We start from the raw sequence: 25,469 nt of genomic DNA on the forward strand, positions 1-25,469 counted from the left end.
TTCAGCTTAACGCATTCTGTCACTTTTCTCTGGTATTTGCAGGTAAGTACCCAGAATAACAGCTCAGATGATAAAGTTAACTCACAGAAGATTCCTTACTGGGAACAGCAGGAACTGGGACCAGTAGCCGTACCCTCCTCTTCCTCCGTCATGCAGGACGGGTTTCTCGTGTCCGTCTGCAGACTCCCGTCTTGTTTTGTGTGTTTTCTGGTTTCTGGCTCTGCTGATGACGCTGGTTTTCCAAGGTCTCCTGAGTCCGTGTGGATGTATTGATCTGAGAGAGACGAGGGTTTCTAGAGCAGCGGCGCCTGAAGGCACAAAGGTCACTCAACACTGAGATTTACAGACAACCTCCATCTTCCAGCAGAATCCTTATAGATACTGAAGAATTTGAAATATCTGGAGTCTTGAAATTAGGAATACAGAATGATTAGAGGTGACCTACGATGCTTCATTGAACAGGTTAATATGGGTCTATAAAAAATATCTTTATTACATTTATTGCACAAAATCATTCTTAGACAACGAGATTTCAGCCTGCTCAGTTCAGAATGAGCCGTCTTGTCACTTTAAATTTATTTAAGCTGCTTTTGGCCGCGACCCCCAACTCAAAGTTTACACTCACATGTTAAAATGATTACAGATGTGCAATTATAAAGCCGTACATCTTTGAAAAGCAGCAAACAAGAATGCAGGAAACAACTTGTCTTTTCCAGCAGCCATTGTACAGTGCAAACAAAACAAAGGTGCTCAGCATATGTTTGAAATGAAATGAAATGAAACTTTATTTCCAACATGATAGTATTATAAAATCATACACAAGAACAAGGAATGCAAATCTTAACATGCTGGAAAAAGAGCAGGAAGAAGTAAGAAACTTACTAGCGTTGCTAGGTAACAGGGCGGAACTCTGCTGCGGTTGCTAGGTAACAGGGCAGAACTTTGCTGCTGTTGCTAGGTAACGTGGCAGAACTCTGCTGCCCCGTTACGGATGTTTTTTAGAAACAAATGGAAGTTCAAAAATGTCTAATACTTGAATATTTAATAATACATCCACTTTAAATATCTCAAGCTACTAAATCACAACCTATCACTGCACTTCCAGACTTTTATTGATGCTCCTCCAGATTATATTGTAGATAATTGTTGATTATTAAACCCTGCTTTGTGCTTTAGTTTTGGATTCAGAGGAATTGTCGTAGTTTTCGGTCTTTGAGGCCTTCCAACAAAATACCTCAAAATCGGCGTACCATAAAGAAAACACAGGATGCCTTTAAAGCCCAGAGACCCTAAGGGATGATTTAAAAACATGTTTTGTCCTCTCTCTCCCTCCATACCTTCCTCTCCATCTGTTTGCCTGTTTCTTTCCCTCCTCTCTCCAGTTATGAAATTGAAAGATGGATCGCTGTTGTTGGTGTTGTTGGCGAACGGCGCGGGGTGTGATGAATGAGAGCTGTCTGCCCAGTGAAAGGCACGGTACCGTAGTCCATACAGCAGGGCAGAGATTGATGTTTTCACAGAGTGAGAGGGGGAAATGTTGGGGAGATGGAGCGGAGGAGAGGAAGGATGGACGGATGACAGCAGGAGGAGCGCTGGGCAGTGAGAGGGACAAACTGCACTTCAGAGTTTAGTCTCTGCTCACAGGTAAATGTCAGAAAACCCGGAGCTCCTCCTGAGACTGTTGGCTGCAAACGGTGGCATTTTCAAACATTCATGAGACCTGATTGGAAATTGAGTTTCACTTCGCAGGATTGGAAAGGCAACAATTAAAGGCAGGAAGACAAATAAAACACTTTTAATTTGAACTTCATCCTCACTCTGTTGGGATGAATGTTGAGTTGCAGAGCGTTTTCTAGGGCCTGGATGTTCATTTCTTTGAATTAATCACTCAGATGTTAAGTAATTAATCACTTTATTAAAAAGTCCCAGGCTGGAACCTTTGTATGGTGTTTCTGGTACAGCCATATTTCTGACGCACAAGCGACATCCTCTGCCAACAGAGATGAGGTTAATTTCTCCGTCTAAAATGATCTGATTGGACGATGGAAAACACTATTGTTGTGTTCAAGTTGTGCTAAAAGAAGTTAGCCTAGCAAAACCATTTAAGGAAAAGATAGCATCTCAATGCTAAACATGTAGCAGCTAACGCTAATGCCAAAGGAGTTCCTGAAACACTGGAAGGCTGAATGGATAGAATAAAACTTAGCAACAATCTGATGGTTGATTTACAGCTACTCAGAGTCAAGCTAACAGTAATGAAGGATAGAGCTAACAGCTACATAAAGATAGTAAAAAATAGCTGACATATACCCAGAGTCAAGCTAACAGTAACAAATGGTGAAGCTAATAGCTACTGAAAGATAACTAAAAGAAAAGTACAGCTACTCTGAGTCAAGCTAATAAATAATTAAAGTTCAAATTAAATTGAGGAGATCATTTAAAACATTTCAAATATGTAGGATAGATGCTACGTTAAATGTACCTACTACTCTTCTTGTTTGTCATCTATTTTCAAAAAACACTCACCATATTCTTCCTAAACTCATTTTTAATCTAAATGTAATTTTGCTCGTTTATAAATTGTTATTTTATGTGATTCGTCATTAAAATGTGATGCTGTTAGTCTGGCGGTTTTGTGTTTTCCCGTCTCTCTGCAGCCGGCCTCGTCCAGCTTTCATCCACTAACCAAGTCCCTGCATTGATTTACCTTCAGCTCTCATTTAGGCTCAAACGCAGGCAGATAAAGAGGGAGAGGGCAGCTGGGGAAGGAAAGCACAAAGCCTGTTAGCGCTCGTTTCAGGCTGCTAAATTTCAGACGTCACTAATCTGTCACTATTTCACACTCACTTCTCCCTACCTTCCTGCCTTCGCTCCACTCTTTAATCACGCTCCGTCTGCTAACGAGGCGTGTTTACTGCCAGCCAACAACTCATTAAGACAAGGCAGCTTCTGACTCACAGATTCATGCATCAGTTCAGTCTGGAGATGATTGTTGCAGATTGGAGGGAATTTCTCTGAAATATGTCAATTCATTTTGATAATTAACAATTTAAAACATTTAAATCCAATTATTCTGCAACAGCAGGATGATTGGTAGCAGATTTTCAGCAGTTGAAAAGTGAAAAATGTCTTAATTTGCATCCGGTGTGTTTTCATCTCCAGGTTTTAAAATATCCTGCAGATTTCATAGCTCAGGTCATCAGAACCGAGTCATTAATGCTTAAATTTACATGCATTTGTACTGAAAATATCTAATAATTTATAGTAAAATCTCTGCTAAGGTTGGGCAATATGGCCTTAAAATAAAATCTGAAAGAATTTTCATCACCAAGTTGACTTTTTTTAATCTATTTTCTTTGTGTGTGAAAAGAAAACAGTGGCATTTATTTCACTGAAGCTTACTAATTACACAGACTAGTTACAGGAAATTAGTCACAATATTAGCGGAATAAAACTTGGAAAAAAGTAATAAAATTATGAAAAAACGTCTTGTGATTATTTCTTCAAAATAGACACGTTATTTATTAAATAGTAATTTGATGCTGATTTGTTAAAAAACGAACTATTTCTTTATTTGTAATTTATAATGCAGCAACATTTATCGAGTCAGGCTGTGTAAAAAAAAAAATCTTCAAAGTTCAAATTAATAGAAGCTGTGAAACAAGATGGCCGCCCTGGCTGCCATCACTCTATGGAAACTCAAAGAGTGCAAACAAAAATGATGAACAAAAATCCAGATTTTCCAAAAATGAAACCTTTGACAGATCATTAAAATGTGTGGTGCTCTGATGAAAAGGTTTTTAAAACCTGGTTCCTGCTGATCGTCAGGATCTTTAGTTTCTGGTTCGGTCTGTCGGTGGAGCTGCAGTAACGGCCTGTAGCTGAATGTTTCAGCCGCCTGTGTGCAGAAATAAACCAATAAGAAGGGACTGGTTTGCCATTTAAGGAGGACTGGGGGATGAAATGCCAGGAGATCCAGCCGATGTTATTAACCGTGCGTCTCTGGAGAAGCGAGGACCTTTAGAGTCACTGCAGGATCATAACTAAAGTAAATCATTGCTCCTTTATTCCATGTTTCTTCATAACGCCACTTTCTGTATTTGCATCTAAAGTGGAGCAGCAATATTGATCAGCGAAGCGTTTCCTCTGTTAGCTTTCCCTGGTTTTACAGAGGATCCTGCAGGTGAAGCTGAAGCTCGTGTGTGCTGTGGGTGTTCGTCTTTGGGGAAGCGAGCGTGTTATTGAGGGGCGGGGGTGTTTACTGGACTCTTTAATGGTCAGCCCGTCCCCACAGAGTCTGGCTCAAATGTCAGGTCAGCTATGAAGTGACCTCCCGTCTCCGTCCTCAGACTGCGCAGCAGCAGGCATCTCCTCCAAACGGCTTCATTCCTTACAGGAAGACGATTTTATTTATGGACCATCATTCAGTTTAAAGGAACGTCGTCACAGATTAGGCATCATTCTGATGGTCGGCGTCCAAAACATGTCAAAACTTTTCTATTATTTAACGCAGGACTGAACAATAAATCAATAATTATATATATATATCGTGATAGACGTGATCAATATCAAACATCTTATAGAAAATTCAAGACTCACTGGAAATGATCCAGAACCACACTCTTTGATTACCTAGCAACAACCTAATGAGTAACTTACCAACTGGCTCACACAATGTACAAATGAACATCCTGCCGCCATGTTTGATTTCTAACAGGAAGTTGTGATTGTTTTGAAGCCTTCTGATTGGCTGGCAGGTTTTAGCCCTGCGCTACACTGCCCCCTATGGGTGTGGCATGTTTAAAAAACAATGCTAAACAGCAGATTTGTGTGGATCCATGTGGATGAAAACTGTTCTGGAACCGATCCTGTGTTTACGATAGTTTTACAGCGAAGTGGCGGACATATTGGTTCTTACAGGTGGACAAGGCCTCAGCCTGCTGCTCTTAGCTGCTGAAACCGTTCAGATTCTCCTGGACTTTGGGGAAAGTTGAGCTGTGAATCAGCTTGCTGTGGTTGTGTTTTCAGGTAAGGCGCTGACCTTCCTGCTGCTGCAGCCCCCCAGCCCCAAACTCCCCGCCCACAGCACCATCCGCCGCACCGCCATCGATCTGATCGGCCGTGGCTTCACCGTCTGGGAGCCGTACATGGACGTGTCGGCGGTGCTCATGGGGCTGCTGGAGCTGTGTGCCGACGCAGAGAAGCAGCTGGCTAAGTGAGTCTCACACACACACACACACACACACACACACACACACACACACACACACCTGAACGCAGCCTAGTTAAATCAATGCTAAGGTGACCTGCTTCATACCGGAACTGAGAACCAATCAAACATCTGATCTGATGTGGGACTGGAGGCTGAACTTCAAACAGATCAGCTGGTTCAGATTTTAAGTTTCTTACTGCTAGAAAATAAGATGTAAAGGCAACATTTTGCTCCAGTTTATGAAAAATTAAAAAATATTTCTACAGATTTTCATCAGTATTACAAAATTTAGCTCAGAGATTCATGACTTCAGTTCGTCTTTATTTCTCTCCAGGTGTCCAATATTCACACCTTAACACTTTTCACTTCCACTAATCCACTATGGCACTAATAACATTTACCATGTTAGCATTTTGGCTAACTTTTAAATCATTTAGCTAGCTTAGCTTCCCCTAAAATAATTTTTTAGATAAATACTGAAGCCTTTATTTACTTGAATGTCTTGTAAAATTTCAGTTGAATATAGTTCAATATCTTGTTGATGTTTTAGTCAACAGACATTGTTGACAATATTCTGTTATAGCAAATCATTATGGTTGAATTTAGCGCTATAGCATTAGCTTTTACTAAATACCATGTTGGTGTAGCGTGTTAGCATTAGATTCTGGCTTAAAGCAGATGCACACCACACTTTTCAGATATTTATTTTTCCTGCAGGCTTCCTGCTCCTTCACGCCTGAATCTGATTGATCAGCATTTCAAACATCTAAAATACCCAAAACGTGACAAAATGAATAAAGTCGCTCTGAGTTCTGGCGGGTCTTTGCTGATCCGCTCGGCTTCCAGACCCTCAGGGTTGTTTAATTGATCGTTGTGCTGATCTGATTGGCTGATTCTGATCCCATTAAAGCAGTCGGCCGTTCCAGAGCCGACTCTCTGAGTTATGGAGGCGCTGCTGTAATCTGATTGGAGGACATTATGATGATGTAACGATGTCTGTCCCGTTCTGACTGCTGCCGCCTTCAGACAGTTGTGGGTTGAAATCCCAGCAGGCAGAATGCCTGGGTTCATCGCAGACACGTTTTTATTGTCGTTCTTTTGACTTATGACCTTTTAAAATAATGTATTTATTTACAGAAGCTCCTTCAGACGCCATTAATCTTCCAGCCACTGAAGCCATTACTGCTGGTCCTAATGCTGCCGTCTGTAGCGTTTTGCTACAACAACATTACCAGATGTAACCTAATAAACTTTATTTATTCTCCATGACACAATAACCCACCGTCAGGCGCAGCAGTAGCAGTCAGTTCCCCATCACCTGCACAAGCTGACAGGTTTTATTGTTCCCTTTAAAACGACTAAATGTTTTATTATTGCAGTTTTTCCTGGTTATGATGATGTAACAGGAAGTAGAAAAAGACGTCTTTAATTGATGTTTTCAGTTATGAAATGAAGAAGCTTCCAAAACAACCTGATCATTTCTGGGGTTTTCCATCTTCTGTTGTCTGTGAAATATTTTTAATGTACCATTAATATACAGGATTAAGAAAAAATTTTACTTTTTTATTGTTTTTTGTTTAATTTGCATAAAAGTAAATAAGAAAATCTGACATTTAAGGGGTTAATAAATAATGTGCACCTTTACACACAAAAAAATAAAATATATGATTATTACCGGCTGTCTGAAGTTAAATCCCACTAAACTTTGTTTTATATCAGTAAAAATTACCAGAATTATTTCTATTTACTAAAAACTCCAGAAAATGTGGAGATTTTTTAAAACTTTCTCTGATTTATTTGAATTGTTTAAATGTGATGAATATTTATTATTATTATTAAAGGCTCAGTGACTTACTGATCATCTTTTATTAAAAAATGAAGTACAAATTATTTCACTTAAAACATTTTCCCTTGTTCTAAGTGAAATAATCAGGAGTTAAATGTTGGATGGATTTCCATGCAGCTGACCAGCAGTCAGTGTGTGTGTGGGTGTGTGTATGTGTGTGTGTGTGTGTGTGTGTTAATCCCTTTTCAACAGGAAAATATTTTTAAAGCTCAGCTGAAGGTGTAAAAACCTTCAGAGAGAATCTACCTGCTGGAGGAAACACCTGAATCACTCAGGTCTCAAAATACGTTTTAAAAATGAACAAATGTTTTTGTTTGTGATGCTAAAAATGAAAGTGGAAAATAAAAATCCTTCAGTCGTTTTCATAAGCTGGCAGGATTTCTAAAGATCCTGATGAAAAGTGACTCATCAGAAATATGATTAAAAACAAACATTCACTCGGTGTAGAGATGACCTTATATCTTCCTGATGTCTTTCCGCTCTGCCGTTGTGTTCAGACTAGCGAACCGCGCGCTAACAGACCTGCTCAGACTAACGATGGTCATTTGAATCATTCAAATCGTCTCTTCAGATGTTTTCTGTTATAATCCAGTTTGTTGAGTCAAACTGCAGCTCAGCAGTCAGTTCAGAAACCTTCCAGTAAATCAATCTGTGAGCCTGCTGGCAAACCAACCAGTTAGCCCATCTGCACCCGACTGGGGGAACCAATCAGTAAGTCAGTCACTCAGTGCCTAAACACACACACACACTGCCAGTTCCTTACAGCGGTGGCTCCCTGTCATGTGACCGGGTTGTTCTCTCCTCCCTCCCAGTCAGAAATCAATATCTGTGCGGCTCTGTATCGACTGGCTAATGTCAGCGCGCTATTGGCTGTGAAAGCAGCCATGTTGCCAGGTTCACACATGCTGGAGTCTCTGCAGAAAGCTGAGAGTTCAGCACAGACGGAGCGTTTCAGTCAGAGCTACGGTCCGGTTCAGAACCACGCCGGATTATAGAGGATCAAACGTGACACATTCTGAAAATATCACATGGTTATTTCTATAACACAGGACTGGACAATAAATCAATAAATATAAATATAAATGATACAGCTAATAGAATATTCCTCCAATCCAGAACCGCACAGCATTCTGAGAGATGTAGGCAGAGGAAAGGCTGTAGCCACTAAACCTCTCACCGCTACCTAAGCTAGGTTTGTGACATCAGCTCACTCGCTCTTTGGTTGCCTAGCAACAGTAGCAGCAGTTTCAGGTTTTGTCTCATAGCTGCTTAAAAATAAAAGAACAGCGTTGAGTAAAAACTGATTAAAGCATAAAATGTGACGCCGTCAGCTCAGCAGAATTTCTGATATTTAAAACAAAAACTAATCAATAATTATTGACATCGACTGATATGAAATGATGGTATTGTAGTAAATTTTCCAGCCCTGCTACAAGTAGCTTTATACTTCTAGCAGCCAAATCCGACCCAAATCTGATCTGTTTAAAACTTCCATATATGGAACTGAATCATATTCGATTGTTTTCGTCTGCAGACTGAACGGTCATGACGCACCTTATCCAACTTTTACGTCATTGAACTGGTGCATTATGGGAGTTTTGTCTCATATAAATGAACTATAAACATGATTTAATTCATTTTTATTCTCTTTGAACTGAACTTGTTTTTGATAAATTAACTTTTCTGACTGCATTTCATTGATTAAATTAATTTAAGATTAATTTAGCTTTGATTAAACCTTTTTGAGTAAAGAAAGAGAAATAAATATTTAATTTACAGTCAGAATATTTTTAGATTTTACAGGGAATCATCTTTATTTTTACTCACTTGCCTCATCATGACATCCAGCTTAACATGAGATGTAAATATAAATTCTGATCCTGTCAGGAAGTCATGTTATATATTTTTATAATATTTCTGTGTTCTAACATTGATCAATCAGAATCTCTCTGGTGATAATCTGGATTATTTCTGCCCACGTTTGGCTCATTAACCTCGGCTGGCCGTTAGCTCCATTAGCTCAGCCTCACATCAACGCTGCGACTGTTTCCAATTACCGCCAAATGAAACGCTCAGTTCTGCTGATAAATTGCCGATATATTAGCGCCGTTAATTGGCGGCTGTGGCGAGATGTCACTTCCTGTCAGAGGGTGTGTGTTCAGCTGTGTGTGTGCGCCTGCTGCCTGTTGCATTGTGGGAGTCCATTATGCTGTCGCCTGCTGAATGGCTCCCATTGACTCGGCCCTGACATTATAAGCTGCTGCTAATCTCTCCACTCCATACATTAGTGAAGCTCAACCTTTCTTCTTCTTCTTCTTCTCCTGAAGCGGCTCAGCGTCTCAATCCTTCTCTGAATCAACCGTGTGCAGCAGTTTGGCTATGAATATCTGAATAATTATAAATAAAACCAGTAATTTAAATCAAAATCATGAAGCTTCTTAAAGGGCCAGAATGTAGTTATAAAATCCATTAAAAACTGTTAAAATTTTAATAAGTAGCTGCGTCTGCATTTAATGAGTTCTGAACTTTTTTAGCTGTTTGGTCATTTCAGGATTTCATTTTTTCGCAATTAAAATCGTAGATTTTTTTGGTTTTAATGTAGAAATATTTGCAATAAATTTAGCAATATTTGCTCTTCTATACGACGGTAAATGACAAATCTCACTTTAACTTCGATCACAGAGGCAGCAGAAATGGGTAAGTTACTCAGCAGGTTGTTGCTAGGTAACCAAAGAGTGAGAGAGTTAGTAAGTTGCTCAGCAGGTTGTTGCTAGGTAACCAAAGAGTGAGAGAGTTAGTAAGTTGCTCAGCAGGTTGTTGCTAGGTAACCAAAGAGTGAGAGAGTTAGTAAGTTGCTCAGCAGGTTGTTGCTAGGTAACCAAAGAGTGAGAGAGTTAGTAAGTTGCTCAGCAGGTTGTTGCTAGGTAACCAAAGAGTGAGAGAGTTAGTAAGTTGCTCAGCAGGTTGTTGCTAGGTAACCAAAGAGTGAGAGAGTTAGTAAGTTGCTCAGCAGGTTGTTGCTAGGTAACCAAAGAGTGAGAGAGTTAGTAAGTTGCTCAGGTCTCGCTATACGTTTCTCTGGAGTCCAGAGGACCAACTAAGAAACGATGGCGGACCGGTTTTGGCCCCCGGGCCTTGAGTTTGATCCATGTTACAGGAGTAGAGTTTTGGGTTCAGGATGTTCTGATCCAGTGTTTGTCTCCCCAGCGTCAGCATGGGTCTGCCCCTCAACCCTCCCGCTGACTCGGCACGCTCCGCCCGCCACGCCCTGTCCCTCATCGCCACCGCCCGCCCGCCGGCATTCATCACCACCATCGCCCGCGAGGTGAGGCCAGAACCTGCGGAAGCAGCAGGTCCGTTTCGTTCCTGATGTTCTGAGTGAGTGTGGTCGGTTTCCTCCAGGTTCACCGGCACAACGCGGCCCAGGCCAACTCCCAGTCCCAGCAGAACGTCCACACCACCACGCTGGCCCGGGCCAAGGCCGAGATCCTCCGGGTCATCGACATCCTGATCGAGAAGATGCCCGGAGACGTGGTGGACCTGCTGGTCGAGGTGAGCAGAACCGGAGCTCTGGACGCTCTGGCTCCGCTGGGTCTCATGGTTCTGATGATGGTTCCTCTGGTTCCAGGTGATGGACATCATCATGTACTGCATCGAAGGCTCTCTGGTGAAGAAGAAAGGACTGCAGGAGTGTTTCCCCGCCATCTGCAAGTGAGTGTGTGTATTGATGTGATCAGTCGACGTGAACTGATGGAGTGTCTGACCACTGGCAGAGGTCAGAGGTCACTTCACACTTGGGTTTGTTGCAGGAAGCAGGTCAATATGTTTGATTGTGTCTGTGAGCATGTGTTGGTTCTGATCTGTGGTGTACTGAGGTCAGAGGTCATCTGTTTATTTCGTGCATCAGGCTGTGCGCGCATCTTTAAAAGGTCTTAAATTTGTACATCTAAAGTTAATGCCTTCAAATGTCTTAAATTAAGGAATTAAAATTTAAAATGTCTTAAAATCATTTAAGAAATTCAAGTTGGCCTTAAATACGTCTTGAATTTTATTGTTGCAGGACAATTTAATCTATTTAATTTCATGTATTTTGTTTTACTTGTCTGTCAGGCAAACTTTTGGGACGCCTGCAAATCTAATCACTCTGTGACCTGAGGCGGTTGCAGTTACCGCTAACTAGCTGCTAATATACCCTTGCCAGCTAGCTGACTAGCATTTGATGTTTATGATTGGGAAGTGTAATTTTATCGCATTTCGTTTTCGCCATTGGGTCACTTCTGTTGACATTACTACATACAATATTTTTTGTGATTTTTTGTGTGTGTATTTATCCAGGTCTTAAAAGTTATGAAAAGTCTTAAAAAGCATTTTGAAATCTTAAACATTGTTAAGTCTTAAACATCGTTCTTAAAAGTCTTAAAATGTCTTTAAAAATCACAATCATTGTTGTTAAGTCTTAAAAAGTCTTAACATTGCTGTTAAAAGTGTTAAATGTTAAGTTCTTAAAAGTCTTAAAATGTCTTAAAAAATTGTAATCATTGTTGTTAGGCCTGAAAAAATCTTAAATATTGGTGTTAAATGTCTTAAACGTTGTCGCCCAGGTTCTACATGGTGGGTTACTGCGACCGCAGCCATCGCATCGCCATCGGAGCGCGCCAAGGATCCGTGGCGCTCTACGACGTTCGCACGGGAAAATGTCAGGTAGGAGCTGGACCAGCATCCAACCATCCATCCACCAGTTACCAGACAGGAAGTGGTCAGAGATAAGGGGGCGGGGCTTATGCAGCAACGTTTCTGGGTCGGGAATCGAACCTGCACCTTCTTCCTCTTCACCACACTGCGCCCCTCTTTCCCTCCATCCTTCCTTCCTTTTAACCTGTTTCCAATAAAACTCTCGGTTCTTTAAAAGATTCGCTCAGCGGCTCTGATGAGGGAAAGAAACGAGGAGAACAGTTTAACTTCCCAGGATTTTTTTTTCTCAGTAATTGATTAATGACAAAGCAGTGACTCTGTTAATCATGTTCCGGTTTGATTGTGTGTGAGAGATGCAGTTTGTGAGCTGCTCCTTGTTTGTGTGTTTTCCCTGTCGGTGTGTGTGTGTGTGTGTGTGTATTTGTTGGTAATTTGCTGCGTATTGATTTTCAGTAACCTGAGCAGTCTAGTCTGGCGGAGGGGGTCATTTATATCTGAAAACAGCACGGCCCGATTCAGCCCACATCTCTTTTGATTCTGTGTGTGTGTGTGTGTGTGTGTGTGTGTAAAGGCTGGAAAACACTTCTGTGTGGTATTTGAACTAATTAACATTTAATAGACAACAGACCTGCGGGAACTGGGTGTTACAAGTGTTTTATTTCAAGTGAAGCAGAAAGCTTTCGTCTTGATTAATAAAGTTCAAAATCTTTAAGGTTTTATTAATTCTGAATCTTATTGATTCTGCTGCTTCTTGGTGCTTTGAATAATGTCTTCAGTAGAAACAGATTCTCTGGTTAATCTGCTTTTGGACAAGTGTTGGAAAACAGAGAAAAGGTTAAAACTCATCAGTTTTTCTCTTACTGTGGTGATAAACAGTTAAAAAAGTGAAGTTAGCTAACAGTGGAGGGAATCGCTAACTAAAAACGTTAGCAGCGCTAATCTTAAAATACTAGTAAACTTAAACATTAGTTACCAAACGCTAAGCCGCTGTACCAACATTGTATTTACCAGAATCTAATGCTAGAGTGCTACATCAGCACAGCATTTAGCATAAGCTAATGCTATAGTGCTACATCAACATGGTATTTGATGGAAGCTAACATTTAAGTGCTATACCAAAACAGGATTTAGTGGAAGCTAATGCCAAAGTGCTACATCAACAGGGTTTTTAACTGAAGCTAACGCTAAAGCACAATACCAACTCATTACTCAGAGGAAACTAACAATAAAACTTTATACCACCATTATATTTAGCGAAAACTACTACGAAATGCTAAATCAGCAATGTATTTAGCAGATGCTAGTGCTTAAATACTATGCTAACACAGTAATTATCCAAAGCTATTGCTAAAGTGCTAAATCAACATGGTATTTTGTGGAAACTAACAACACAATATTCAGTGGAAGCTATTGGTGATGTGCTATTTCAGCTAGGCATTTAAGCTAACACTAAAGCAGTATACCAACATGGTATTTAGCAAAAGCTGATGTTAATGCACTATACCAACACAGAATACAATTTAAACAAGATTTTTTTTTTAAGTTTTCCAGTTGTACGTTTCTAAAATGATCATTTCTAGCAGTGACTTTTAAAAACTCTGTACCAGGAAGCTGCTCATTCTTAAACACAAATATCCTCCGATAAAAAGCGCGACACGTTGAAACCTTTCACATTTTCAGTTAAAGCTGGAGCTGTTCAGACGGAAAGACACTGACTGCTAATAAAGACTCTGCAGAACTCCAGTTCAGAAAATCAAAACCTTTAAAGAGGTTTATGTTTATTCTTAACCTAGTCGGTTACATGAGAGGGATCAGAACCGGTCCAATTGGGTTTCCTAACAGTCGTGATGAAGAGAAGAAGAAGAAGATGAGTTTGTGCTGCTAATCCCGCTCAGCCGGAGCGTTTCCAACCGTAGCGTAGCGGCTCGCTGCATGACCATCTGCCGCGGCTTTGATCAGCCTCCGTGAACAGCTCTTTGTCAGCTGCGTTGCTCGCTGTGTGTTTCTGTCCAGCTGCCCACTCTGCCTTTTTAACAGACTCTACCCACTCCGCTAATTGAACACAAAGAGAGCGGCGCCCAGATCTCTCCCCTCTCCGCTGCATCTGTTTCTTTCTGGGACGCTTTGTGCATCCTGTCATCCGGCAGCGCCGCGGAGCCGCGACCTGGAGAATCACCTTTCTCCTGACGACACAAACACAAGATTAGCATCACAATGGTGGCAGTTTGTTCTTTTATTCATGGCTCCAGCCTCCAGAAAACTGCTTACTGTAGCCCTGAATCTTTCATCCAACGCTCATAATTTGTCCTAAATCTGCAAAATAAATACTCACTAGAAAATTTCTGCCAAATTGTTGATGTCGGTGGGAATCCAGCTGGAAATTAGCATCAATGCTTCTAGTTCAAATATCTTACTACACTTAAAATATCATGAGTAACTTTAAGGCAACATAGAGAAGCTTGTTTAAGTCAATAATTCTTTAATATTGATCAAAAGTACTTGTTCCACTGGCAGATTAATGCAATTTTAAGGAATTATTGACTTAAAACTCCTCATTTATGTTGCTAAAAAGTTATTTGTAAGTTAGTTTTATCTTAACTAAGATATTTTACAGTGCACTAGCATGACTTAGACTTACTCCATTCAGAATGCTAAGTGTGGCTAATACATTCAGAATTAAGTACAATGCTAACTTTAGCTCTAATGCTAGCATGAGGGCTAACCAGCAGGTTGAGTAGCGTTAGCTGATTAGCAGCGACAGTGATAAGTCTCCGCAGTGTGATAAACAAACAGGAAGTGTTTTTTCTGCTTTGCTCTGATTGGCTCGTTGGACGGGTGGGCTGCCCACTGTGACACTCTGACCCACTCAGATCATCGAAGCTTCATGTTGCTGCTGCAGATCATCGGATCCTCTGAGAGAAAATGAATTTGATCTTTTATTTCAGCAAAAAGAAACAACATTAAAACATTTATCTGTATTTTAGAAACATTTCAACATTTCATCTTTGTCTGGTTTCGTTTCATATATTTTAGTTTTACAGAAACTATTAAAGTTCATTAATTACAGCTAATGTTTCATTTTATTAGATTTTTAAATCTGCTACCAGAAATCTTTCCTTTTCAGCATCAATTTGAATTAATGAGTCACAACATTTCATTTCCATCTGAGATCAGTTTAGTATTTTAAATTTGAATTTAACTAAAACTGTTGTATTTAAATCCTGCAGCTGAAAAATCGCTTTTAATTTCTATCACATTTTTTAAGTGTACAAAATGTTTCTGTTCAGTAACAACCTTATTAAAGTGATAAATAAATTAGTTTTATTGAATAGTGTCTGTAAAAAGTTATTTTTACTCTTTTTGTTTATTGCTTTTATAAATCGATTTTGATCAATACATTTTTTATTTTTTAACAGAAAAAATCAAATTAAAACCCTTTAATGTCAAACTTTAACTGATTTCTACAAAATATTTTACATAAATTAAATAATTTTGTTTAGTATTTTGGTCGTTTTCCTCCATTCTGTCTGATCCATCTCCGTCAGGTTGGTGGGGATCAGGTCTGGGCTTTGACTAGGCCACTCCAGATCCTCCCTATTCTTGTCTTCAGAGCGTTTTGGAGTAGCTTTAGCTGGATGTTGTTGCTGACTGACTTTTATCAAAGAAAAGCCGCTGAAACAAAGTATCAGTCAGGGTGAGGATACTTATCCAAACATTTATCGCTGCTGCAGATGCAAATCAATTCAGAAACAATTTCTTTAATCCAACTGTTGAGAATAAATCAAACAATTTAAATAAAATAGTTTTATGCTGTATGAAAATCCATCAGTTTATATTTAAACAAAAATATGTTTAGCATGAATGGCTTTTATTAAATAAACAATTATTCAGAATATTATTTTATAAAAACTGATTGGATTAAATCGATCTTTGAGCGTTTTCAATCGATTCCCAGAATCTGTTTTCCTTCTGTTTGTTTTTCTGGTTTTTAAAGGATAAATGTTGCATTTTATGCAGAGTCGGTCTGTAACCTGGGTTCTGCTCTTGGTACCGACCCGCTGCTCTTTGTGCTGCAGCAGTGGGAGGTTCTGTGTCCTGATCCGGTTCAGGAATGTGTTCTGGTTCCGTTTCCCTCCAGGTTCCAGCAGGACTCCAGAAACCAGAATAATTCTCCGTCCCTCTGCTGGAATCTAATCAGGTTTCCTCAAATAAAAGCAGGGAGGGACTGAATGAAAATATGAGGTTTCTGATTTTCTGGTTATTGTTTGAGGCAGCGGTCGCCCGCGGCGACGCGGCGGCGCCTTAATCTCATCTGGAGGTGAGCGCTGGTAATCCCAGTCGCAGGAGCTTTTATTGCGTTACGCATCCCGCATCTGGTGGGAGCGGTTATTGCGTTACGCGCGGCACGGCGGCGGCGGCGGCCGGATCCGGTCCCCAGAGTTCTGGAGGCATCTGTTGGCCCAGCAGCAACAATCTGGCGGGGCCCGGTTCTCCTGAGACGGGTCCAGGAAACCCAAACCTGCAGCAGAACCGTCCAGAGGTTGATGTCACTTAGCATTTTTAAGGTTAGCAAAAGCGCTAAACAAAATGCTAGCTGCATTATTAGCATATCATGACGCTCTAAAGCTAGCATGATGACAGCAGGAGGAAATAAAATAGTTTGTTAGCCGTTGTGGTGGGTTAGCTCACTGGTTGTTTCTAAATCTGACGGTTTGTTAAACGTCTACAACTGAAGGAAAGTAAAAACTAATTTAGGGGAAGAGAAATGTTTAGCTAAAGCACCAAATGACAGATTAGCTCTGCTATTAGCATATTAGCAAGTTGGAAGAACGGAGTGAGAATCACCAGAGGTGGGGACTCGAGTCACATGACTTGGACTCGAGTCAGACTCGAGTCGTTAAAATCACGACTTGAGACTTGACTTGAAAAATGCTCAAAGACTCGGACTTGACTTTGACTTTCATGCCATTGACTTGGGACTTGACTCGACTTGAAGCTGTTTACTTGAAAAGACTTGATATTTTTTACTCAAAGTCTTAAAATTTAAAACACATTATTTATAAAGTGGCGTCATTAATTAACGTCACTCATTCCGTATCAATATGCGCAGACCGTCACTATGGTTTTCCTCTCTCCTTATGTATGTATGTGTACGTAGCTGCAGCACAACCAATCAAATTAACAGGATTTGGACGTTTAAAAAAACGCGGCAAAGCTACAGAGCTCAGGGAACGAAATACGAAATAACCGCTCGAATATGCTTCCGCGAGTAATTTCTTTTGGCTACGTAGGTTATGAACTTTCGACTAAAAACCGAACTGCAACTTGTAAAACATGCAAGAAGAGAATATCGGATGGAGATGCCACGACGTCCAACTTTGTCCGGCATTTGAAGCTTCACAAAGATCGGTAGGTGGCACTTTTCTTTTGCTGTAAGATAGCTGACTTTAGCTAACTTCGTGTTAGCATGTGTACTCCGGGTTAAATTGGTGATTATTTACCATAAATCCGGTCCTTCAAATGCCTCCACAAATAATGTGCACCGTGTTAGCTCAGAAAGCCGGTGGATAGTGAGCGGGGCTCCGGAACAGAAAGCAGATTCTGGACCTGAACACAGGGAACAGAGTCTCTCTGTCCCATCATGATGATGAGCCGGGTCTAGTATCATCTAAGGATGGTTGGTGTATTTGAAGACATCTACGTTGGGAAATTATATTGACAATATATTGTTTTGACAGGTCAGAGAAAAGAGGAAAAAACTGCTGTTATGGTTCTTTGTATTGTGCTGTGGAAATGTCAGCATTTTCCTCTTTTTTTATTGAATATCAAGTTTAACAGAACTGGGCAATAAAGTGGTCCAATTTAAAAATGTTTTTATACTTTGTGTTCAGCTACACATGTTCTATCATTTGAGATAAATACATATTTTAAAACGAACAAATGGTCTATTATTTGAATTTTATGTATAATTGCAAATTATATAAAAAAAAAATAATAATAAAAACGACTCGAAATGACTTGAAATTAAAGGTTCCTGACTTGAGACTTGACTCGACTTTTGCCTGTATTTACTTGAGACTTGACTCGGACTTGAGGACAAAGACTTGAGACTTACTTGAGACTTGCAACACAGTGACTTGGTCACACCTCTGAGAATCACTGAGCCAAATATTCTGTTCTGTTTAACCAAACCGATGAACCAGATTTATTTCTGTTTCATCAGATTAAAGTTTCTGAAGCGTCCAGACGACCCGGACATTTTAAACAAAACTAGAAAAATAATAAAAAACATTTTTTAAATGTAAAAAGCTTAGTGATTATTTCTCAATGTTGAGTTCAGATAATTAAATCCATTTTGATCCAATAATTATAATTAATAAATCTATCATTAACCCAAGTTGCTGCTGATTCAAACAGATTTCTACAGCATTAAATGTTTAACTTTATGAAGTCTTCCTTCCCAGGCTTTTATTCTGAAAGGTCTTCTGTTTCCTCTGCAGAACATCCACGGCCACAAAGGTCCGATAACGGCCGTGTCGTTCGCGCCGGACGGCCGCTACCTGGCCACCTACTCCAACGCCGACAGCCACATCTGCTTCTGGCAGGTAAAGGTTCATCTCACCTCAAACCAGAGTTTTACCAGAAATCCTTGCTAATATTTTTATTTGTTTTTAAAATTTAATAACAGAGAAACGTTTAGCAGATCGTTTCCTGGAGCAGCAAGACGTGTGAATAATAAACTGAAAAACCTCCCTGCTCTTCCCAGAACTGTTGTTTAAAATGAAACGTCTTTACGACCTCTGACATGGCTCCCTATGCCCCACACACACACACACACACACACACCCCAACACACACACACACATACACACACACACACACACAGAGTAATGGTATTACTGTAAGCATAAACCACTGTGAGCGCCGGCAGGACGGCTGCTGTGGTAATTAGCAGGCAGACGCTTTGTCGGTGTGTGTGTGTGTGTGTGGGGGCGTGTGTGTTGGTGTGTGTTGGTGTGTAGGTGTTGGGGTGTGTGTGTGTGTGTGTGTGTTGGTGTGTGTGTGTGTGTTTGGGGGGAGTTATGGGGGTCGAGTTTCTCCTCCATGTTTTTTTTCTCCTTCAGAATCTGAACTGGTCCAGTTTCAGACTCTTCTTGGTTCCACAGATCTTACTGGGTACAAACTGGTTTCCTCAGAGACAAACTGGAATCGGCTCCATTCCCAGAACCAGAACCAGAACCAACCAAGATTAGTTGTTAGTTCTGGTTCTGGTTCTTTTAATCTGACTAATTTAAAGGATTAAAAGAATTTTGTCTCATGTTTTGAGTCCAGAAAAGACAGAAAGAATTTTACTGGTAGAAGGTTCTGTGAGGTTCTGTCAGGTTCTGTGAGGTTCTGTGAGGTTCTGTCAGGTTCTGTAAGGTTCTGTGAGGTTCTGTCAGGTTCTGTGAGGTTCTGTGAGGTTCTGTCAGGTTCTGTGAGGTTCTGTGAGGTGACGGTTTGCTGTCGGTTCCCAGATGAACACCAGCCTGCTCGGCAGCATCGGGATGCTGAACTCAGCGCCTCAGCTTCGCTGCATCAAGACCTACCAGGTTCCTCCGGTCCAGCCCGCCTCGCCCGGCTCCCAGAACCACCTGAAGCTGGCCCGCCTCATCTGGACCTCCAACCGCAACGTCATCCTGATGGCCCACGACGGCAAGGAGCATCGCTTCATGGTGTGATCGGGCCGGGCCCACAAACCCGGAACCGAGCCACGGTTTGGGACCGGACACGGATTCTGCTGATGGTTCTGATAAAAAAGAAACAAACACGTTTCTGAATGTAGCTACGGAAGACAATTAGTGCCAAAAAAGAATTCAGACTTTTTTCTCAGAGTCAGGATGTTCAGATGGTTTCAGGAAGTTTGAGACTGAAGATTCTGAGAAAACAACAAAATTCTTTAATTTTCTCAAAATTCTGATTTTTTTCCTCAAATTCCTCTTTTTTTCCAAATTTATTCAAAGTTCTGAATTTTTGTCCAAGAATTTATTCTGATTCTGTCAAAACATTTTCATCTGCGATATCAAGAAACTTTACCAAACTTTACATATTACTGCTAAGTAATAATTATCGTTATTAGAATCTGAGTTTTAATTATCGTTATTACTGCTACATATTTTTTTCAGACGCTTGTTTTCATTTTAGACTGGAGTTAATTTTATTATTACCTCTATTGAAAGTTTTGCACTTCTACCAAAAGTGAACATTTCTTGATATTATTGAAAATTTAATCTGAGATTTAAACTCTTTCAAATTTCAGCTAATTTTTCTTTTTTAATTTTCTATTTATGCTCAATCAGGAATTATGAGAAAAGTCAGATTTTTCTTTCCATTGGCACTAATCTTCTCCCGTAGGGGAGCATCCGGAGGTCCAAACCCAAACTCAGGTCCAGGTTTGGTTCCTGTTTTATCCGCTGCAGTTGATCATGTTGAAGGAATTTCAGTTTCGTTTTTTTAAATAATTTCGTCTCATTTATTTCTGTTGGTTCGTATTTATTTGCTGCTGTTTATTTAAAGTTTTTCTTTTAGTTTCTGTTCTAAATCAAAGTTTCTCACCACAAAACCGCCGACATTCTGGATCCGTTTCTGTCTCCATCATCTTCATGCTTCGTGTGTGTGTGTGTTTCAGCGTTAAACACACATTCTCACCTCAGACTGTTCTTCCTAAAGTCACGGTTCCAGTTGAGCCAGAAAGTGAAACATAAAATGACTTTTACTCTAATCTGAGTTGGGTTTAAGTTAATCTCGTGTTCATGTCAGATTCGTATTTTCCTGGTGATTATTGAACATCTTCCTGCTGAAATCACTCGGTGTGAGCAGAGCTGCCGTTTCCGTGGCTGCAGTGAACGTCTCGTCCCGTTTGTCGCGCTTCTCGCCGCTACAGTTAAAAAGTTTTTTATTTAAAACATAAACTGAGTGAAGGACAGAGAACCGATGGAAATCAAAATGTTTTTTCTCTTTATTTTAGGTTTTATTTGTTAAATTTATTCAGATTAAACTTTTTTTACTTTCTGAACCTTTTTTGTGTTTTTCCACGTTAAACTGTCCAGAAAAAACTTTTTCTTTAAAGAAACTTATTTTCTTTCTCTACTTGAAACACTTTAAGGTCCTGGTTCTCAACCTGTGGTGCACGGCCCACCGGTGGTACGCCTGGTGGTAAAGATTTGAACTTGATGACATAAAATCCCAGATCATAAATCTATCTGTTAACAAGACTAGCATGAAGCAGGTTGTGCAGCGAAAGAGTTGAGTTGATAGAATCGATCTCTTGGCTTTGTGTGCAAGGCGGCCATGTTGGATTCTCCAATTCTGATTTTTATATTTGAAACAAGGAGCAAATATTGATAATGACACATTATTCTTCAATTATACAATAACAAGAGAAAATATTTACTTCTGGTTTTTGTTCAGAAACGTTTCAGAACCGCTGCTCTAATTGTTCACTAGAACTTTTGTTGGTACCAAAATCTGAGTTCAGAAAAACCAGTAAATATTTCAATCAATTCAGATTTTTAGTTTTTCCTTTTTCTTTTTTTTTCCTAGACTCAAGTTTTGAACTTTTAAAAACTGAACGTTTCCTGCTTTCAAATTTCTCCAAATTTTTCTTCTTTTTTTTCTCCTATTAAAAATCTGTTGAATTTTTCTGTAAAAAGTGAAACTTTGACCCAAAATGTTGTGAAAAGTCAAACTTTCCTCCACTGATTCCAGTAAATAACTCAATTCTGTCGTCCAACGGAAAATCTTTCCGATTATTTCAGGTAAAAATTCACTACAGTTAAACTCGATGTTTGTTTACAGGAGAAGTTTGAGACGTTTTGTAAATCAGTTCTGTTACATGATTATCTGGTAAAAACTTGTATATTTTGCACAATTTAAAACATTTTTTTCCTTCTTTGCTCGTTTTGTTGATTCTTTGTGTTAAACTTTTTATTGAATGTTTTTATTCGGCTTCCTGCTGTAAAATGTCGTCCAGCTTTTAGCGCTCAGAGTTTTATTCAGAGGAAACTATCTACATATAGATCTATATAGAGTTGTATCTGGAAAGCCGTTTCAGGCGTCACACACCTGTAAGCCGGAGCGGGTCAAAGCTTTTCACAGGTTCTTCTTCTCCTTAAAGAGGAAAAAACGCTGCTTCTGATCGGAGGGATTTCTGAGGCGACCTGACAGCTCTGAGATCTTAATCTCTCCCTCTCTGCAGCACTCTCTTAGCAGTTCGAGGAAATATGTTTGCTGCGCCTCCCGGGGGGAAACGGGTGGGAAAAATACGGGAGGCAGAGAGTAAGTAAGGAGCGCGGCGGATCAGAGCATCCGAGCGGAAAAACCCAGAAGAAAACTACAAACCGCCGAGCAAAACTTCTGCTTTCCTCAGATCTTATTTACAGAAAATGAGCGATTCTCCCAGCTGTTTACTGTTTACAGTCGGTGTTGGTGTCGTGTGAAGTGATGCATGTTTATGAGCTTCGCTCCACAGCTGCTGAAATCTGATCAATGTGTCGTATTGAAACCCGACTTGATGTTTAATAAAGACGTAGATGAAAACTACAGTTTATGTCTCCATTTCTTCAGCTGCTTCCTCTGAAGCAGAAGATCAGGTCAAATCTGGACTGGTTTTGTTTTAGTGGTTGATTGATTTAGTTTAGTTTTTTTAAGTTAATCTCTGTTTACTTTCAGTTCATCTGTGAATTACATCAAACTTTGGAGTTTGTAACCAGACGCCATCAGTTCAGATCAGATGTCTGCTCAAAGGTAAAGAGAGATAAAGTCACATTTCAGCAAATATCTTCGTGGCGTTTTAACCTGTCAGGAGAAAAACTGCAGAAGATTGGAGACCTAGCAAACAAACACCCTGTAGAGAAATTTAAAAGCAGTATTTGGATTTTCCAGTCTGTCTAGAACCGAGGCTTCATTCACACCAGCCTTGTTTGGTCCACTTTAATCCAACTCCAGTCCGTTTGCCTGAAAGTCCGGTTCATTTGGGGAGATGTGAATTCACAATCCAACTCTGAAAAAAGCGAACCCCAGTCTGCCTCTAAACCTCGGTTTGGGTTCGGTTGAAGTGAACTCTGGTGCTGTTTGAGTGCAGATGTGAAAACCAAGCAGACCAGAGGCCGCTCCAAAAACAGGAAGTGAACTACAGTGCAAGGCATTATGGGTAAATGCAAACAAAACAAACACGTTGGCCTAACGCTAGCAGGAGAAATGTTTTTTTTAATCAAAGACAAAAGAAAAATCCTACAATCACCTGATGCTACTCCATTTTTGTTTCTATTTGGTGAAGAAGGAAGTGGAGGTTTTTGTGTCCGTCCCTTCAGTGGTTCTTGGTGCAGCGCCCCCACAGGCCAGGGGGGGAACAGGTTTAAATCCAAGCAAATGATGTTATGAACAGGAAAAAAGCTAAAATAAAAGTAAAAATAAAGAGACATCTATGGATAGATGAAGTAATTTCAGTTTATATTCGCAGATTTCATTTTGTTCCTTGTTATGGATAAAAAGCAGAAACAGTCGAATAATTCACGTAGTTTGATTTTTTAAAAAAAAGCTTTAATATTTTATTATTAAAGTTAAAACAGAATACCTGAATAACACTTTAATCACTTTTCTCCGTCTAAATCCTGGACAGGTCCGGAGAATTGATCCGATCAGTTCAGGAATAATTCAGATTATTTTAATGAGAAAACTCAGACTTTGGTCTTTTTCATAAATCTTTCATTTTAAGAAGTTTGTCTGGTTTTCAGCATCATTAAAGGTGAATCCCGGACATCAAACTGCTTTTATGTTTTATCCCCAGTTGGACATTTTGCTATTCAATTTAATAAGTTAAGAAGCTGTAAAATTATTTTATGTTTGTAGATGTTTTAATTACTTTTTGGAAACTAAAGATACTTTTCTTTGCTGGAAGTCGCAAATAAAAAAAGTACTTTCTAAATCAAATTTTGAAGTATTTCTGAATTTATCCTTGTGTATAAATATTACATTTTCAAGCAGGTTTTGTTAATTTAGCTGCTTCTTGTTTCGTCTAAGTTTAGTTTCTCAGAACAGTTAAAAGTTTTGGGTTTTTTGTCGTGAAACAATCGTTTCTGCTCACCTGAAGCCCAGGTTTAACATCGCACCTGAAACCGGAGCAAACTGCTGCAAACTCTTCAAAGGTCGTTTTGAAACCGTCAGACAAGAAATGATGAGAAAAATGTTGAGCTGCAGCTGATCAATACGATCGATAACCTGATGGGGGTCGAGGCTGGAAACTGATTAAAGGCAGACGGAGGAGAACCTGCGGGAAAACCGAGGAATGAAAGACAAAATACAGAGAAGGTGAGATCAACGAAGCAAGAGGTCAAAGGTCAGAGCAATTAGTGGGACCTTCTGATTGGTCTGAGGGGAAAAATCCAGCTGAAGTTCATCATTTAACATTATGAAGGAGGGAGGATTATTAAAGAATCTGTAAAGGTGTAAATATTTTCTCATAATTTTGTGTTCGACCATAAAGTTTCATAAAATCTCAAACTTTATGCTCTAGCGTCTCGTTTTCCTCTGGTTCCAGGTTGTTTGACTTGTTTATTTTCTGTGTTTCTCCATTATTGATGTTCCCAAAAGTTGCTTCACCCTCTCAGATACAAACAGATTAAGCAAAGAGCTGCCGTTGTTCCAGATCAATACGATCTCACAGCTGGATGTGAGAAAAACTGCAAACGTTTAGTCACAACTATTCTGATTGATACGACCCAGTTACAGTGCAGCAGCTTTAAAGTTTTCATTTTAAATGGTTCATATACCGGATAGATTTCATTTATGTTTTTACTCTTACATTGGTTTAGGATCCTCTGTTCAGATCTTTGTTTTGTTTAAACCTTTCCATTAAATTTCACCTGAATGCTAACATTAGCTAGCTCCCGACAAACTGTTGATAATCACAGATTAAAAATAATAAGAAAATGAATATAACTTTTGTTATTAACGCTTTTTAGCCAGCTAATGAGTTAGCACCAAATATTTAACATCCTGAATGTTCAAAAGCTCAATTTACTCTATTAATCATGAATTTAAGATCATGAAACGTGTTTAGCTTGTTAAATAGTGACTCCAGTAATCTAGCTAGGTAGCCAGTTTGCTAAAAATGTTTATTTAGCTGGTTAAACTATTAAGCAATAAATGTAGCATGCTAACTAGACTAAAATAATGTTGAATTTCTCCTGGTGAAATATATGTAGCTAGATAAATAGCTAGCTTAACTAGTCAGCTAGTTTACCAAAATCTTAATTTAGCTTGATAGCCACCTAGACTGCTAAAACATAACGTTAGCATGCTAACTAAATGTATTTAGCTAATGAAATAGCTAGCTCATCAATCTAGCTAATCTGCCAAAAAGCCAATTCAGTTTGCTGCTGCCATAAATCATTAAATATTTATAATGTTGAAAATCATTTGGAATTTAATTTAAAACTAGTAATTTAGAAAAAGTTAACTATCTAGCTAACTAAGTATTGTATTAGCAGCATATAAATAGTTTTATTTCCAGCAGGTAGAAACAGAACCTGAGATGTTAAACTTTCATGTTTTTAAGTATTTTAATGTTTCAGATTTAAACAGTGTTTCCCACTGGCCTCCTTCATCCCTGCAGTTTAGAGAAATTCATTCCTTCATGTCTTCCAGGAGCGTCTGGCCTCCAGCAGCAGCAGCAGCAGC

The 25,469-nt window shown here is 39.6% G+C and overlaps 1 protein-coding gene across 4 annotated transcripts in view; it reads left to right on the plus strand.

Annotated features, from left to right (window-relative positions):
- wdr7 (WD repeat domain 7) overlaps nucleotides 1-22,333 on the plus strand; it is a 65,525-nt gene extending 43,192 nt beyond the window's left edge. For all 4 annotated transcript variants that reach the window (XM_028025625.1, XM_028025624.1, XM_028025626.1 and 1 more), the window contains 7 exons: nucleotides 5,029-5,215; nucleotides 10,266-10,383; nucleotides 10,461-10,610; nucleotides 10,687-10,769; nucleotides 11,660-11,759; nucleotides 18,251-18,355; nucleotides 19,268-22,333. In XM_028025625.1, coding sequence (XP_027881426.1) covers nucleotides 5,029-5,215; nucleotides 10,266-10,383; nucleotides 10,461-10,610; nucleotides 10,687-10,769; nucleotides 11,660-11,759; nucleotides 18,251-18,355; nucleotides 19,268-19,471 — 947 coding nt within the window. In that variant the 3' untranslated portion in view covers nucleotides 19,472-22,333. The remainder of the gene's footprint in view (nucleotides 1-5,028; nucleotides 5,216-10,265; nucleotides 10,384-10,460; nucleotides 10,611-10,686; nucleotides 10,770-11,659; nucleotides 11,760-18,250; nucleotides 18,356-19,267) is intronic.
- Nucleotides 22,334-25,469: the final 3,136 nt, after the last annotated feature.

Source organism: Xiphophorus couchianus, chromosome 8 (genome assembly GCF_001444195.1).
Source record: "Xiphophorus couchianus chromosome 8, X_couchianus-1.0, whole genome shotgun sequence".
Classification (NCBI taxonomy): domain Eukaryota; kingdom Metazoa; phylum Chordata; class Actinopteri; order Cyprinodontiformes; family Poeciliidae; genus Xiphophorus; species Xiphophorus couchianus.